This window comes from Cibotium barometz, chromosome 24 (assembly GCF_041138505.1).
Source record: "Cibotium barometz isolate CiBa-2024 chromosome 24, ASM4113850v1, whole genome shotgun sequence".
Lineage (NCBI taxonomy): Eukaryota > Viridiplantae > Streptophyta > Polypodiopsida > Cyatheales > Cibotiaceae > Cibotium > Cibotium barometz.
Genome location: NC_141069.1, coordinates 49,065,713 through 49,080,357, shown reverse-complemented (window position 1 = coordinate 49,080,357; position 14,645 = coordinate 49,065,713). Strand labels below are relative to the sequence as shown.

Here is a 14,645-nt window from a genome sequence, read left to right as displayed (position 1 = left end):
GAGATTGCTCACATCATACAGCATGTATGAATGCCCAATTGCACAAATACATCAAAAGCCCCAAATTTTGACATCCAATTTCCTGCAAATTGATCCTGATTGTGACCAATGTCACCCAATTTTGCCAATTTTGCTCAAAATTGAGCAATTCGGCACCTGTACCTGCTCAATTGATTGAATTGATAAGAAATTCCCAAAGAATTGAAGCAAATACCTCTTAATTTTTGAATTTCTGTTGCAGAAAGGGGGTGTCGAATTTGGTGCTGCTGTATAGATGATGCTGCTGCTGTATACTACTGTTGTAGTCGGACAGGTGCAGGCGTACAAGGCTTCTCCTAGCTGGCTATTTTAACCCTAAGATTCGGCGGCAAGAACTTTGGCATCCTCTTTGACTACAGCTGGCTTGGAGTTTTTAGTCTTGAAGTCCTTCACTGCCTGCCTGTTCTCCCTCTCTGATTTCTAAATCAGCCGCTACTTTGATCAAGCAAGTAGCCATGCGTCGTACGCTGGGCACCATCGCTGGCCGGGCCTTGGGGACGGCGCGAGGCGGCGGTTCTGTGCCTTCCTCATCAGCCATGATGGTCCATCGCGCCTGCTACCACGAAAATGTGGTGGATCACTACAACCACCCTCGCAACGTGGGCTCCTTGGACAAGAACGACCCCAACGTGGGAACTGGCCTGGTGGGGGCTCCCGCCTGTGGAGACGTGATGAAGCTGCAGATCAAGGTCGACCCTGACACCGGGAAGATCGTGGACTCATGTTTCAAGACCTTCGGCTACGGCTCCGCCATCGCTTCCTCCTCCGTAGCCACCGAATGGATTAAAGGCAAGCCCATGGAAGAAGTGTTGACCATAAAGAACAGTGATATTGCAAAGCACTTGTCCCTGCCGCCCGTCAAGCTCCACTGTTCTATTACTGGCCGAAGATGCTATCAAGGCTGCAATACTAGTTGAAAAAAAAACAGGGTGCAGCCATCATAAGAAGAGGGAGGGGTGTTAGAAGTCATCTCCTGTCTAGTTTTATACACCAGGGCCTTTGTTGTGGGTGTGCCCGCCCTTATGAGGTGTTTTCCCATTTTTCCCCACACTCCGTATTTTTCCCCTACTTTTTCCCATTTTTCTGAGGCTTGGGAGGGCTGCCAGGTGATGCCAGGAGCACTCTGAAGCTGGCCGACTGGATCTACATCAGTCGTGGGCTGTCAGAGTGCTGGCCGACTTGTTCTGACTAGGCGTAGGCATCTGTAGCTGGCCGACTGCTATTTTCAGCAGTCGTGGACATTTTTCTCAGTCGTGGGCTTTCTTTATGCTGGCCGACTGCCCTTCCAGGGAGGTATATATAGGTCCTCAGCCCCCATACCTCATTTGTATCATATCTCGGGATCTTCTTGTGTATATAGAGCAGAGTTACACGCCTACATCTGTCTCTCTCTTGTGCTGTTTTTCTGCCTGCGTTTTTGCTTTTGCTCGTGTGTTCCCAGATTTGGTCATCATCTCCGCTGCATATTCTGACATGGTATCAGAGCCCTAGGCTCTAGATAGGTCTTGGGATTTGTGTGAGCAAGAGGGGGCTGTTTTGTGGCTGATTGGTGGACTGTTTTGGACTGTTCGGGAAGAGGAGAAGCAAGAGGAAGGCGGGCTGATTTGCTGGACAGCCACTTGCAGGTATCAGTTCTTCTTTGTTCCGACCCACCCACCCTTTTCAGAGTACATCCCCGCTATGGCAGATCTATTTGAGATGGCCGAGAGACACGTGAAGATTCCGACTCTCCCCACGTTCCCGGTGGACCGTCAGTTGGACGGGAGCAACTACGGCATATGGAAGGTGATGATGGAATCCGTTCTGGAGTCCTACGATCTCGCCGATTTCGTCGTTGTTGGTATTCCACGGCCGGAAGTAGAGGAAGGGGAGTTACCGTCAACCCGAAAGGACCGGGAGGCCCAAACGCAGATGTGGGATCGCGTCAACGCCAAGGTCCGTTCGTTTATTTTCCTCAACTGCACACCACAGGTAATTAATCATGTAAAGCACATGACGCTGGCCAGAGGTATATGGCAGCATTTGGCTTCTCTGTACAACAGGGTATCGCCCATGAAGAGGATTTCTTTGGAAGTACAGATGCGGGTTATGAGCCCTGCAAAGTCGGCGACGATGCGGGAGCATATTAACAAGCTGCAGGCTCTTCAGCAGGAAGTTCTTCAGGCTGGGAAGGAGATATCGTCAGAGGACATGGCCATCACGTTGCTGTCACATTTGCCCTCTTCGTACTCAGCATTTTACTCCTCTTTGATTACCAGTGGCAGGCTCAGCACCATCACGTGGGAGGAGCTTGTGCCCATGGTCCTGGACCAGGAGGAACGATTCACGAACCCTCCTCAGGGTGGAGGTTCGGAGGCCTTTACTGGCCAACGGTCGAAAGGCCGTAACTCGGGCAAAGGGAAGGCTTCATCGGAGAAGTCTTCTGAGAAGATGTCCGACGCTGACCGCGAGAAGCTAAAGGCAGAGAGGACCTGTAATGATTGTGGCGAGAAAGGCCACTACTGGAGGCAGTGTCCCAAGCGGAAGACCGAGAAGGGTGAAGACTCCTCAGCAATCATGAAGACTCCGGCTTTTGTGCACTTGGAGGTGATGGACACCGATGCTTCATTTTCTTCAGGCAGGGAGGAGATTGGAGGACTCTCCGCAACGGATACTCGGGAGTGGATTCTCGATAGTGGTGCTTCCAGGCACATGACTCCTTCCCGTTCCGGTTTACAGGATCTCTGCAGGCTTTCTGGTCATATTCTTACTGGGGATACGTCCACTATCCCAGTTCACAGTGAGGGCAGGATGGAGATAGTTCCCGATGGCAGAGGGGGGAAGCATTCCTCCTAGGTGTTGTATGTTCCGGCACTTGGTTTTCATCTGTTGTCAGTGCATCAGGTTTGCAAGACTGGCGTACGGGTGGAGTTTGATGAGCATTTTGTTGCTCTCCGGGACAAAGCAACAGGCCAAGTGGTTTGGGAAGGTGGAGTGGAGAATGGAGTCTACAGGCTTTCAGCACTCTCTCTCCCAAGTCCTCAAGATTGTGATGAGTGGCAGTGTGGTAATAGCTACTCAGGTGTGGATACGCTGCAGGTGCGGGCTTTCCGGGACCAGATGGTGGATAGCTTACCAGTAGATGGCAGCAGTTGGCAGGAACTTTCCAGTACTGATGTTGGTAGTTCTTGTGTTCGTGAGTCAGAGGAAGCTGAACAGGTCACTTATGCTCTGATGTCTCGTCGTGTTCGGGACATAGAACTTCCAGTAGTTGAGGATGTTCTTTCCACGGGGACCTTTCGGAAAGCCAGGCAGGTAGCAGGTGCTTACTTGCAGAAGGAGGTGTTTTCTCCAGGCTTTGTGGTTCCGGATTCAGAGGGGGTTGTTGACAGGTTTCATCAGGTTTCCAGGACTTGCTTGTGCACCGTAACAGGTGTTGATCCTTGTGAGCAGTGTGATGTCTCTGTGATTCAGAAGCTATATGGTTCATGGATCTGGTTGATGGACACCAGATTGGACGGGAGCTTCCTGATGAGGCAGTTGAGCTCTTGGTTGCAGATGTCTCTTTGTGAGGCAGGATTGCGTTTCCTGTGGTTTCTGCGGCATGCGAAGGATCATAGACTCTTGTACACAGGAGGGGGATTGTTGGATGGAGTCCGACTCCGCGGATGGAGTGACTCAGTTTGGGGAGGAGATTCAGTATCTTCAGACACGAGGGGATCTACTTATGGCCCAGGAGCAGTTTTACGGAGCAAGAGGAGGTTACATTGCAGGTTTGGGCTTCCACTGGAGGAACCCTTGGTCATCCAGAGGCACTTTGTTCGTGAACAGATTGTTGCTGATGACATCTTGCTGGAGTTCTGTTCGACGGAGGACAGTACGGTAGACCTCTTCACGAAGTCGCTCTCAGGATTTGCTCAGGCGGCACCCCAGCTCCCAGTGGTTGGTCACACAGCCAGGAGCTGAGAGGGGGTGTTAGAAGTCATCTCCTGTCTAGTTTTATACACCAGGGCCTTTGTTGTGGGTGTGCCCGCCCTTATGAGGTGTTTTCCCATTTTTCCCCACACCCCTATTTTTTCCCCTATTTTTTTCCATTTTTCTGAGGCTTGGGAGGGCTGCCAGGTGATGCCAGGAGCACTCTGAAGCTGGCCGACTGGATCTACATCAGTCGTGGGCTGTCAGAGTGCTGGCCGACTTGTTCTGACTAGGCGTAGGCATCTGTAGCTGGCCGACTGCTATTTTCAGCAGTCGTGGACATTTTTCTCAGTCGTGGGCTTTCTTTATGCTGGCTGACTGCCCTTCCAGGGAGGTATATATAGGTCCTCAGCCCCCATACCTCATTTGTATCATATCTCGGGATCTTCTTGTGTATATAGAGCAGAGTTACACGCCTACATCTGTCTCTCTCTTGTGCTGTTTTTCTGCCTGCGTTTTTGCTTTTGCTCTTGTGTTCCCAGATTTGGTCATCATCTCCGCTGCATATTCTGACAAGGGGATCAAGAATGCTCTGATACCAGTTGAATGGGAGAGTGAATTAGGGTTTCAGTGTGGGAGACAAACACACAGAGAGAAGGGAGAAGAGAGAGAGAGAGTTGTGGGGATAAGTCAACTCACCAAGTGTGAGTGTGTGACTCCCCTATCACACATGTATATTGCACTAGTACACATAGTGCACTTAGTACATTAAAAGTACTAAGTGTACTATGTACTATAACTTATGGGCTTGTACACACTATAAGGTGGGCATAATGTCTTTACCCCAACACAGGTTGGAATCCCGTCATCAAGTTTAGCAGAGGGGGATGGCATGTGCATGAAAGATGCCATGGCATTCTCAGATGCTGGTCGAGAAGAGGCAGCCAGATAAAGAGTATGAACCAGATAGAACCAGGATGTATGGAGCACAGAGTGCAGATTAGCCAGTGTGGACTTGGAGCAAGGCATGGAGGACATGAAGAGGAAGCTGTCAGCTGCAAGTGGGGACTGTCGGCTGCATCAGAAGATGACGTCGGCTGGACCAGAGGACAAAGCAGCTGAAGGCGCAGCAATATACGGAATGATGTCCAGATGGCGCAGCTTTAAAGCTGAATATAACCAATCGGCTGGCCGACTGCTGGTCGGCCGGCACTCCAATGTCCCAAGAGTACTATAAAAGGCCACATGTGCTGATTATTGGAGTCATTCAACTCATCTAGAGACTAGGAGTTGGGTCCTTAAGGTCCAAGTAGGGACCAGATTTTGGTGATGTTTCACCTTTTATGAAGACAGCCTAGGGCTGTGGACTGAGTACCTTTTTGTACCATATGAATATACTGAACTTCCAGCCATGTCTCTCTTTCTCTACTCTCTCTTCATGTTTGCGTTTTGCATCAGCATGTTTCCAGTAGTGTTTAGGGCTGAAAGAAGACCCCCAGAGCTTCCGCGTGTTACATTGGTATCACAGCATCAGGCTCAGCAACGCTAAACACTGACCCATATGATGGTGTACAGGTCCAAGGTACAGGAAAATACACGGATACGAAGCCCAAGGCAAGGAGCACAGAATTGGGAAGAGCTCCCAGGAGGTTTGTTGGTGGTGTTCCGCAAAGCTAGAGGGGATGGCAGTCCTGTGAGCCAGATAGGTTCTCGGGCAACGGTCCCAAGGGAGGTTTACCCTCCAAGGGATGATGTGAGAATGCCAGACTCATTTCTCAAGAATGAAGACCAAGACAGTGTTCAGAGTCAGGGCAAGAATGGATTGTGGACTTGATGGAACAGATGCATAGATCTTAATCTGAGACAGAGTGGTTTTGGAGACCGGGCCGGGCTTTCAGAGAAAAGGGTTTGCCAGGGATGGATGGATGACTGTCATGTGCATCACAGATGCCATGGACATTTCTAGGGCTAGATACAGAAGCGGCAAGCAGATAAAGACTAGGAACCAGATAGAGTCAGACTGTGGAGCACAAGATGCAGTAGTGGACAGGTTGGACTTGGAGAAGCACCAAGGGGCAGTCGGCTGAGTACAGAAGCTGTCGGCTGACGTCAGCAAGGTGTAGGCAGCATGCGCCCCAAGATCAAGGAGGAATATCCAGTCGGCTGAATTAATAGATCATTTAATGTATTAATACTGGCCGACCAGCAGTCGGCCAGTTTCCAGCAGTCCTAGAAGTCCAAGAGCAAGTATAAAAGGCCAAGGGTGCTCCTCATTTGAGTCATTCACTCCCACTAGGGGTGTGAGTCACTAGGGGTCCCATAGGGGACAGAATTTAGGGTTAGCAACCTTTTTATGAAGGCAGCCCATGGCTGCAAAGACATGTACCTTTTTGTACCATAGTATATACTGAAATTCCAGCACTTCTCTCTCTCTCTCTCTCTCTACTCTCTCTCTACCTGCGTTTTTGCATCAGATGGTGCGTTTTGCATCAGAAGGTTTTCAAGAGTGTTTAGGGCTGAAAGAAGACTACCCAGAGCTTCCGCGTGTTACATTGGTATCAGAGCATCAGGCTCAGCAAAGCTAAACACTGATTCAGTCCCAGATGATGGTGTACAGGTCCAAGGTACAGGAAAGTACACGGATTCGAAGCCCAAGGCGGGAACACAGATCGGGAAGAACTCCCAGGAGGTTTGTTGGTGGTGTTCCACAGTGCCAGATGGGGATGGCAGTTCCGTGAGCCAGATAGGTTCTAAGGGAACGGTCCCAAGGGAGGTTGATCCTCCAAGGGTGATGTGAGAGTGCCAGACTCAGCTCCAGGAACGAAGACCAAGACGGTGTTCAGAGCCAGGGCAGGAATGGATTGTGGACTAGAGGAAGACCAGATGCATAGATTTCATCAGAGACAGAGTGGTTTGGAGAACAGAACGGAGTTTCAGAGAAAAAGGTTTGCCAGGGATGGATGATGACAGAGGGACTTCGGAACAGGATTGGGATGATGACAGTCATCCAAGAGCAGGTTGGATTCCCGTCATCAAGTTTAGCAGAGGGGGATGTCATGTGCATCACAGATGCCATGGACATTTCTAGGGCTAGATCCAGAAGCGGCAAGCAGATAAAGACTAGGAACCAGATAGAGTCAGACTGTGGAGCACAAGATGCAGTAGTGGACAGGTTGGACTTGGAGAAGCACCAAGGGGCAGTCGGCTGAGTACAGAAGCTGTCGGCTGACGTCAGCAAGGTGTAGGCAGCATGCGCCCCAAGATCAAGGAGGAATATCCAGTCGGCTGAATTAATAGATCATTTAATGTATTAATACTGGCCGACCAGCAGTCGGCCAGTTTCCAGCAGTCCTAGAAGTCCAAGAGCAAGTATAAAAGGCCAAGGGTGCTCCTCATTTGAGTCATTCACTCCCACTAGGGGTGTGAGTCACTAGGGGTCCCATAGGGGACAGAATTTAGGGTTAGCAACCTTTTTATGAAGGCAGCCCATGGCTGCAAAGACATGTACCTTTTTGTACCATAGTATATACTGAAATTCCAGCACTTCTCTCTCTCTCTCTCTCTACTCTCTCTCTACCTGCGTTTTTGCATCAGATGGTGCGTTTTGCATCAGAAGGTTTTCAAGAGTGTTTAGGGCTGAAAGAAGACTACCCAGAGCTTCCGCGCGTTACAATGACAGAGGGACTTCGGGAAAAGATTGGGATGATGACAGTCATCCAAGAACAGGTTGGAATCCCATCCTCAAGTTTAGCAGAGGGGGATGTCATGTGCATGAAAGATGCCATGGCATTCTCAGATGCTGGTCGAGAAGAGGCAGCCAGATAAAGAGTATGAACCAGATAGAACCAGGATGTATGGAGCACAGAGTGCAGATTAGCCAGTGTGGACTTGGAGCAAGGCATGGAGGACATGAAGAGGAATCTATCAGTTGCAAGTGGGGACTGTCGGCTGCATCAGAAGATGATGTCGGCTGGACCAGAGGACAAAGCAGTTGAAGGTGCAGCAATATAAGGAATGATCCTGCTGGTCGGCCAGCACTCCAATGTCCCAAGAGTACTATAAAAGGCCACGTGCTGATTATTGAAGTCATTCAACTCATCTAGGAGTTGGGTCCTTAGGGTCCAAGTAGGGACCAGATTTTGGTGATTTTTCACCTTTTATGAAGACAGCCTAGGGCTATGGACTGAGTACCTTTTTGTACCATATGAATATACTGAATTTCCAGCCACCTCTCTCTCTCTCTCTCTCTCTCCTCTCTCTTCTGTCTGCATTTTTGCATCAGCACGTTCTAAGTGGTGTTTAGGGCTGAAAGAAGACCCCTAGAGCTTCCGCGTGTTACAAGTAATGCATGGGACACACGGATGTTGCGTGGGAAAACCAATGGTGGCATACTATTGCACATCATCACTTATAATAATAAGTGTGAACGGGTAACGTTTGTGGGTGCCGGTTGTAGGCCAAAGACCCAGTGATTTGTAGCATGAGGGTACGAGCGGGGACACAGGGGGCATGTGAGTATGGTGTGTGGCCGGGAAGGTACACACTGGACGCTCGGGGTCACTTGTAACACGCGGAAGCTCTGGGGGTCTTCTTTCAGCCCTAAACACTACTGGAGACATGTTGATGCAAAACACAGACATGAAGAGATTAGAGAAAGAGAGAGATGGCTGGAAGTTCAGTATATTCATATTTTACAAAAAGGTACTCCTAATCTACAGCCCTTGGTTGCCCTCTTGGAAAAGGTGAACATCACCAAAATCTGTCCCTAACTGGGACCCTAAGGACCCAACTCCTAAATGAGTTGAATGAAAAGAATGAGGAGCAACTCTTGCTATTTATAGTCCCTTGAACATCATGGAGAGCTGGCCGACTGCTGTCGGCCAGCTGACTGGACAAAAATTCATTAATCATCATGCACTTGTAGCCGCCTTTGTCTTGGTTCAGCCGACAGCCCTTCTAGTCTCAGCCGACAACTCCTGTTCTGTTTTTGGTACAGCTGACAGGGATCCAAGTCCATTCTCCAGTCCAACACTGCACCTTTTGCTCCAAGTCCTAGCTCTATCTGATTCATACTCTTTATCTGGCTGCCTCTTCTGGACCAGCACCTGAGAATGTCCATGGCATTGTATGCACATGACATCCCTCTTTGCTAAACTTGATGACAGGATTCCAACCTGTTCTTGGATGATTGTCATCATCCCACTCTATTCTCGGAGTGTCCCTCTGTCATCCATCCAACTCTGGCAACCCTTTTCATTGAAAACCCGGCCCGGTCTCCAAAATGACTATGTCTCAGATTAAGATCTATGCATCTATTCCATCTAGTCCACAATCCATTCCTGCCTTGATTCTGAACACTGTCTTGGTCTTCATTCCTGAGAAATGAGTCTGGCACTCTCACATCATCCTTGGAGGATAAACCTCCCTTGGGACCGTTGCTCGAGAACCTATCTGGCTCACAGGATTGCCATCCTCTCTGGCTTTGTGGAACACCACCAACAAACCTCCTAGGGGCTCTTCCCGATTCTGTGCTCCTTGCCGCCGTGGACTTCGTATCCGTGTACTTTCCTGTACCTTGGACTTGTACACCATCATATGGGACTGATTCAGTGTTTAGCTTTGTTGAGCTTGATGCTGTGATACCAATGTAACACGCGGAAGCTCTGGGGGTCTTCTTTCAGCCCTAAACACTACTGGAAACATGCTGATGCAAAACACAGACATGAAGAGAGAGTAGAGAAAGAGAGATATGGCTGGAAGTTCAGTACATTCATATGGTGCAAAAAGGTACTCCTAATCTACAGCGCTGCCCTCTTGGAAAAGGTGAACATCCCCAAAATCTGTCCCTAACTGGGACTCTAAGGACCCAACTCCTAAATGAGTTGAATGAAAAGAATGAGGAGCAACTCTTGCTATTTATAGTCCCTTGAACATCACGGAGAGCTGGCCGACTGCTGTCGGCCAGCTGGCTGGACAAAAATTCATTAATCATCATGCGCCTGTAGCCGCCTTTGTCTTGGTTCAGCCGACGGCCCTTCTGGTCTCAGCCGACAGCTCCTGTTCTGTTTCTGGTACAGCTGACAGGGATCCAAGTCCATTCTCCTGTCCAACACTGCACCTTGTGCTCCAAGTCCTAGCTCTTTCTGGTTCATACTCTTTATCTGGCTGCCTCTTTTGGACCAGCACCTGAGAATGTCCATGGCATTGTATGCACATGACATCACTGGTATATATAATGGTTGGGTGGTTAAACATGGTATGGCAAGCTAGGTTTGTTTTTGCTATTCTTGAGTCCTCTCTCACGTTTTTTGCGTGAGGCTTGAAATAGAGACCTAGATCTTCTTGTATGGAAGCTTGACATATTGTACCTTAAGGAAATGTAGAACTGGGGTTTTCATCTGGTTAGCAAATCTGTGAAGTCCTGATTATCTAAGTAGGGATTTATCCACTCTAAAGAAAGCACAATGCCATTAGTGGATTTTACCCAAATTTGTGGAATGATACGGAATGGTCTTCTCACCAAGAGTTACAGATCCATAAGGGAACTGCCATAAGATATGGAGCCCAAGGACTAGTAGATCACACATCTGTTGAGACTAATGGCTGGGGTGTGCCTATATGTCTCATTGATGGTCAGAACTCATCTCCATAACGCAAGGCATACCCCAGGTTTTTAGCACATTTTTGCCATTGGAGCTGGTTCAGGCAGGCACTACTGATTGTTATCTTTTGCTTCACATTGGTTTTTAACCTTTCAAATCGTTTAGCTGTGTGTGTGTGGCCATTCATGCTTCTGGTTTCTTCAGGGATTAGATCTAAGTTCTCCTTGAGACTTACTTCAGTGCCACGATGAGCACAAAGAATTGCATATTAGTTGTTCTCATGATGTTCAAGTCCCCATCATAGCAAAGCTATGGCCTTACAACCTTCTGTTGTCAACAGTTTCAAGCTCTTAGGAGCATGGTTCAAGCAAACCCACAGATTTTACAGGTTAGCTATTTGTTTTATTTTTTCCATGCATCTAAGGTAGAAGTTCTGGTTGCTTTTAATGGCTAATGTATTTAAATGGTCTGTACCTAATGTATTTGGTATGTTCAGCCCATGTTGCAGGAACTTGGGAAGCAAAATCCTCAACTGCTGCGTTTGATTAGGGACAATCAGGGAGAGTTTCTTCGGCTGATAAATGAACCAGGTGCAGAAGGAGCAGAAGGGTATGTTGCAACTTTTTGCACAAAGCTGTTGCAACGGTGTATTGAAGCCTGAAGGTGCAACTTAACTATGAGTTGCTTCTTGTAGGGATATTCTTGGGCAGATTGCTGAAGCAATGCCCCAGTCAATCAATGTCACACCTGAAGAGAGAGAAGCCATTGAACGGGTATTCACCTATTGTGATTAAAGCTTAATTGAGTCTTCAGCTCTACATGCTGATCCCAAATCCTGATGATTTTTCTATGATGTGCAGCTTGAGGCCCTGGGATTTGATCGGGCTCGTGTCATAGAAGCCTTCCTTGCTTGTGATAGAAATGAGCTTTTGGCTGCCAACTATCTCCTGGAGGATCCTGGTGAGAATGAGGAATGATGCACTCAAGAGTTACATGGTTCAGTGGTTTTGGCAGGAGAGAGCACACTATTCAGAAGAAACTAGGGTTTTTCTGGTCACGAGTTGTCTTAACACGTTCTGGACTTGGAGGAACAACCGGAGATTTTCCTTTTGGAGGCTATGGTTTTAACAGCAAGCAATTCATTTGGCCTTGGGTTTAGGGAAGAGACTGGGTCGTTATTGTTTCTTTTGCTGTTTGGTTACAGATTGTGTTTACTCAATTTGACATAGGAGGCAAGCAGGCTGGGGTCAAAAGTCATTTCCTGCCTGATAATTCCTTGTACTGGTAGTCAATTGATTCGGGGTTGTAGTGAACAGAAGTGTTACAAACCTTCTCTGAAGAAATCTAGTGTGGAAGGGCTAAGTGCCTTCTTTTACTGTATTCATATAGAAGGGTTATTTCTGAGAATTTGGGAGGGGCTTATTAATTGTTAATTTAGACCAACTCACACTATGGATACCATTGCACATTATTTGTGCCTAATTTTTGGTTCGGAAGGGTGGTCCAGTAGTTGGTCAGAGTTTTGGGAAGTTACTTGTCAAGCGACCTTGATTCTTCTTAGACATATAATTATTTTGCAGCTTTATGGTAAAGTGAGAACAAGGATTGCTGTTCAGTCATGGAGACCTCTAGTTGTAGGTCTTTTCCATTTTGCGAACTCCTTTGCCATGCCAAACAGTCAAGGCAATCATTATAGTTAAAAGGGAATCAAGGCTACTTACAGTTAACCAACCCCCCCCCCCCCCCCCCCCCCCAAATCCTCCCCCCAAAAAAAAAACCATGGAAAAAAGGGACTTGCTTGGGTTAAAGTTCTAAAATATTTCAGATTTTCATTTATTTGGTTGCTGGCCTTCAGCAATGCAGCATGTACTTGATTCTTGGTCCTTGGCATCGAGAGATGCATGGGGGTAAGCTTTGCAATGGAGTAGAAGTTCTGAAACAAATCAAGGGATCTGGCTACATTTGATGTTTGTACGCGAATGATTTCAAGCGAACATTGGGTCTACAAGATTTGTTTGGTCATTAATGCTGTTGCTGTTATGAAGATGTGAGGATCCAACAAAGAGCCCCAACATTCCTTTTGATTGTATACCATCTTTGTGAGCAATGCCCTTGCCACTTTTAACCTATATCCTCTAATGTGCCTTCACTACTATGAACTGGTGTTTGAGTGAGTGCGTGCGTGTGTGTGCCTTGATTTGGCAACTTGGTGATCCTCGCACAGAGTGCTACTTCCCTTGAGCCCCATAAACTTAAATATTATAAGTGCAAGCAAAAGCAAGTCACTTTGTTGAGGTGGATGATTTTCACACTTCCCATGCTAAGCCAATGATAAAACAGGTTTAACAAAACGCTTGAATGCTGACTGGAAGACTTGGAACTGAACCGAATCAAGTGGCTTGGTGTTACATAGGTATATTTATGCTGGTGCTTTCTGTGACTGGGTGCTACTTTTCTTGGTGCAAATAAGGGCCTGATTTGGGACATGCACATAAGCAACACAATCGAAACATGTAGGTAAGATACAGAAGGCTTGTGTCCTGTAAAAGTCTCCTCTGGAGTCATCCCCTGAACCGCTTTTGTGAGAGAATGGTTAATGAGATAAACTGAGGTAGCCATAGCTTCACCCCAAAAAGTAGGAAAAAGATTAGCAAGATGCAACAAAGAACGAGCCATCTCTTTTATGGTCCGGTTCTTCTGTTCCCACAACTCCATTCTGCTGAGGAGTGTAAGAAACATAGGTTTGTCGGTGAATGCCCTTTGACGCAAGTAAGTTATCAAACGGTATAAACTCGCCACCATTGTCAGCCTAGAGAAAAGAAATTGTACCCCCAGACTGATTTTCCACCATCGCGATCCAGCCCTAAAAGTGGCAAAAGCATCCGACTTGCAAGCCAGAAAACATACCTAGACTTTGCGAGTGAAATCATCCACAAGAAGAAAATATCGAGCCCCTCCAAGAGACTCAACCTCCATGGATCTAGTAAGATCTGCATGTATAAGCTCCAGTCTTTGAGTTTCTCGATGAGCGGCCTCCTTTGGAAATGCATCTCGATGATGCTTGCCCATCATGTAGGATGAGCAGATGTGTGAAAGAGACCTGAGCTGAGGTAGTCCGCTGACAAGTTGTTGAGAATGGAACTTCTATAAAGCAGCAATGGGAACATGACCGAAGCGCGAATGCCATAGAGAAGTATCTACCTCAAAAACCAAAGCCATCAAGGGGGAGAAAAGCTGATGAATATGTGTGTCAGAAGCAAAGCAATGAGCATCAGTATGACTTGTCCTGCCCCACAGTAATCACATTCATTGCTTTTGTCCTTGGACTCCTTTGAATCCTTTTTACCCTTGCCTTTGCCTTTGTTTTTGTTGTTGTTGTTGTTGGAGGTCCCTTTTTCGCCTTTGCCTTTACCCTTGTCAGAGGTAACAAAAGCAGACTCCAACTTGGCTTTTCCGTGAAGCATGCACTTGTCGTGGAGATAACTCACGACTTCCTCAAAAGGGGGGAGAGGATCACAAAAATAAATATTATCCTTAAAAGAATTAAAGGAGGCAAGCAATTTACCAAGAAGTTTATGGATGGGATTGTTGATGGTGCTCCCGTACTCCTCAAGCTGCAGCTTGATATGGGTGAACTCTCAAATCTTCTCAATCAAGTTATCTGACTCATTGATTGTAAGATTCTCCAGATCTGACTCCAATTTGGCAATCTTCACTATCGAAACTCTCCCATAACTCCCCTGGATCTCCGTCCACATTTGATGAGCATTACTTCGGGTAGAGACAAACTGTGTCTGTATATATGGAGTCATGTAATGGATGATGATAAGACGAGCTCGAGCATCCAACATGCTTCTCAAAGCAGGATCCACCAAGTGAGGTGTGGAGATAGCCATCCACACACTAGCTCCTTCTAGCAACAACTGAGTGAAGAAAGACCATGTATGATAGTTGGTTATTGTAAGCTTCATGGAGTCACTGACTTGGGAAGGATTGTAGGATGGTATATGGGTAGGGGTGGGAGCAAGACCTGGATGAGAGAAACTCAAAGAAGAAAGATTAGGAAGAGGAACCACTTGGGGAGCGGGAGCAGGGGATCCAAGCAATGAA

General features: G+C 47.4%; 1 protein-coding gene across 1 annotated transcript in view; it reads left to right on the top strand.

Moving 5' to 3' along the window:
* The window catches only part of LOC147625399 (ubiquitin receptor RAD23b-like), a 30,792-nt gene extending 18,642 nt beyond the window's left edge, over positions 1–12,150 (top strand). The window contains exons 9-12 of the mRNA XM_086818735.1: positions 10,876–10,923; positions 11,032–11,144; positions 11,230–11,308; positions 11,396–12,150. Of these exons, the coding sequence (XP_086674861.1) occupies positions 10,876–10,923; positions 11,032–11,144; positions 11,230–11,308; positions 11,396–11,512 (357 nt within the window). The 3' untranslated portion in view covers positions 11,513–12,150. The remainder of the gene's footprint in view (positions 1–10,875; positions 10,924–11,031; positions 11,145–11,229; positions 11,309–11,395) is intronic.
* Positions 12,151–14,645: the final 2,495 nt, after the last annotated feature.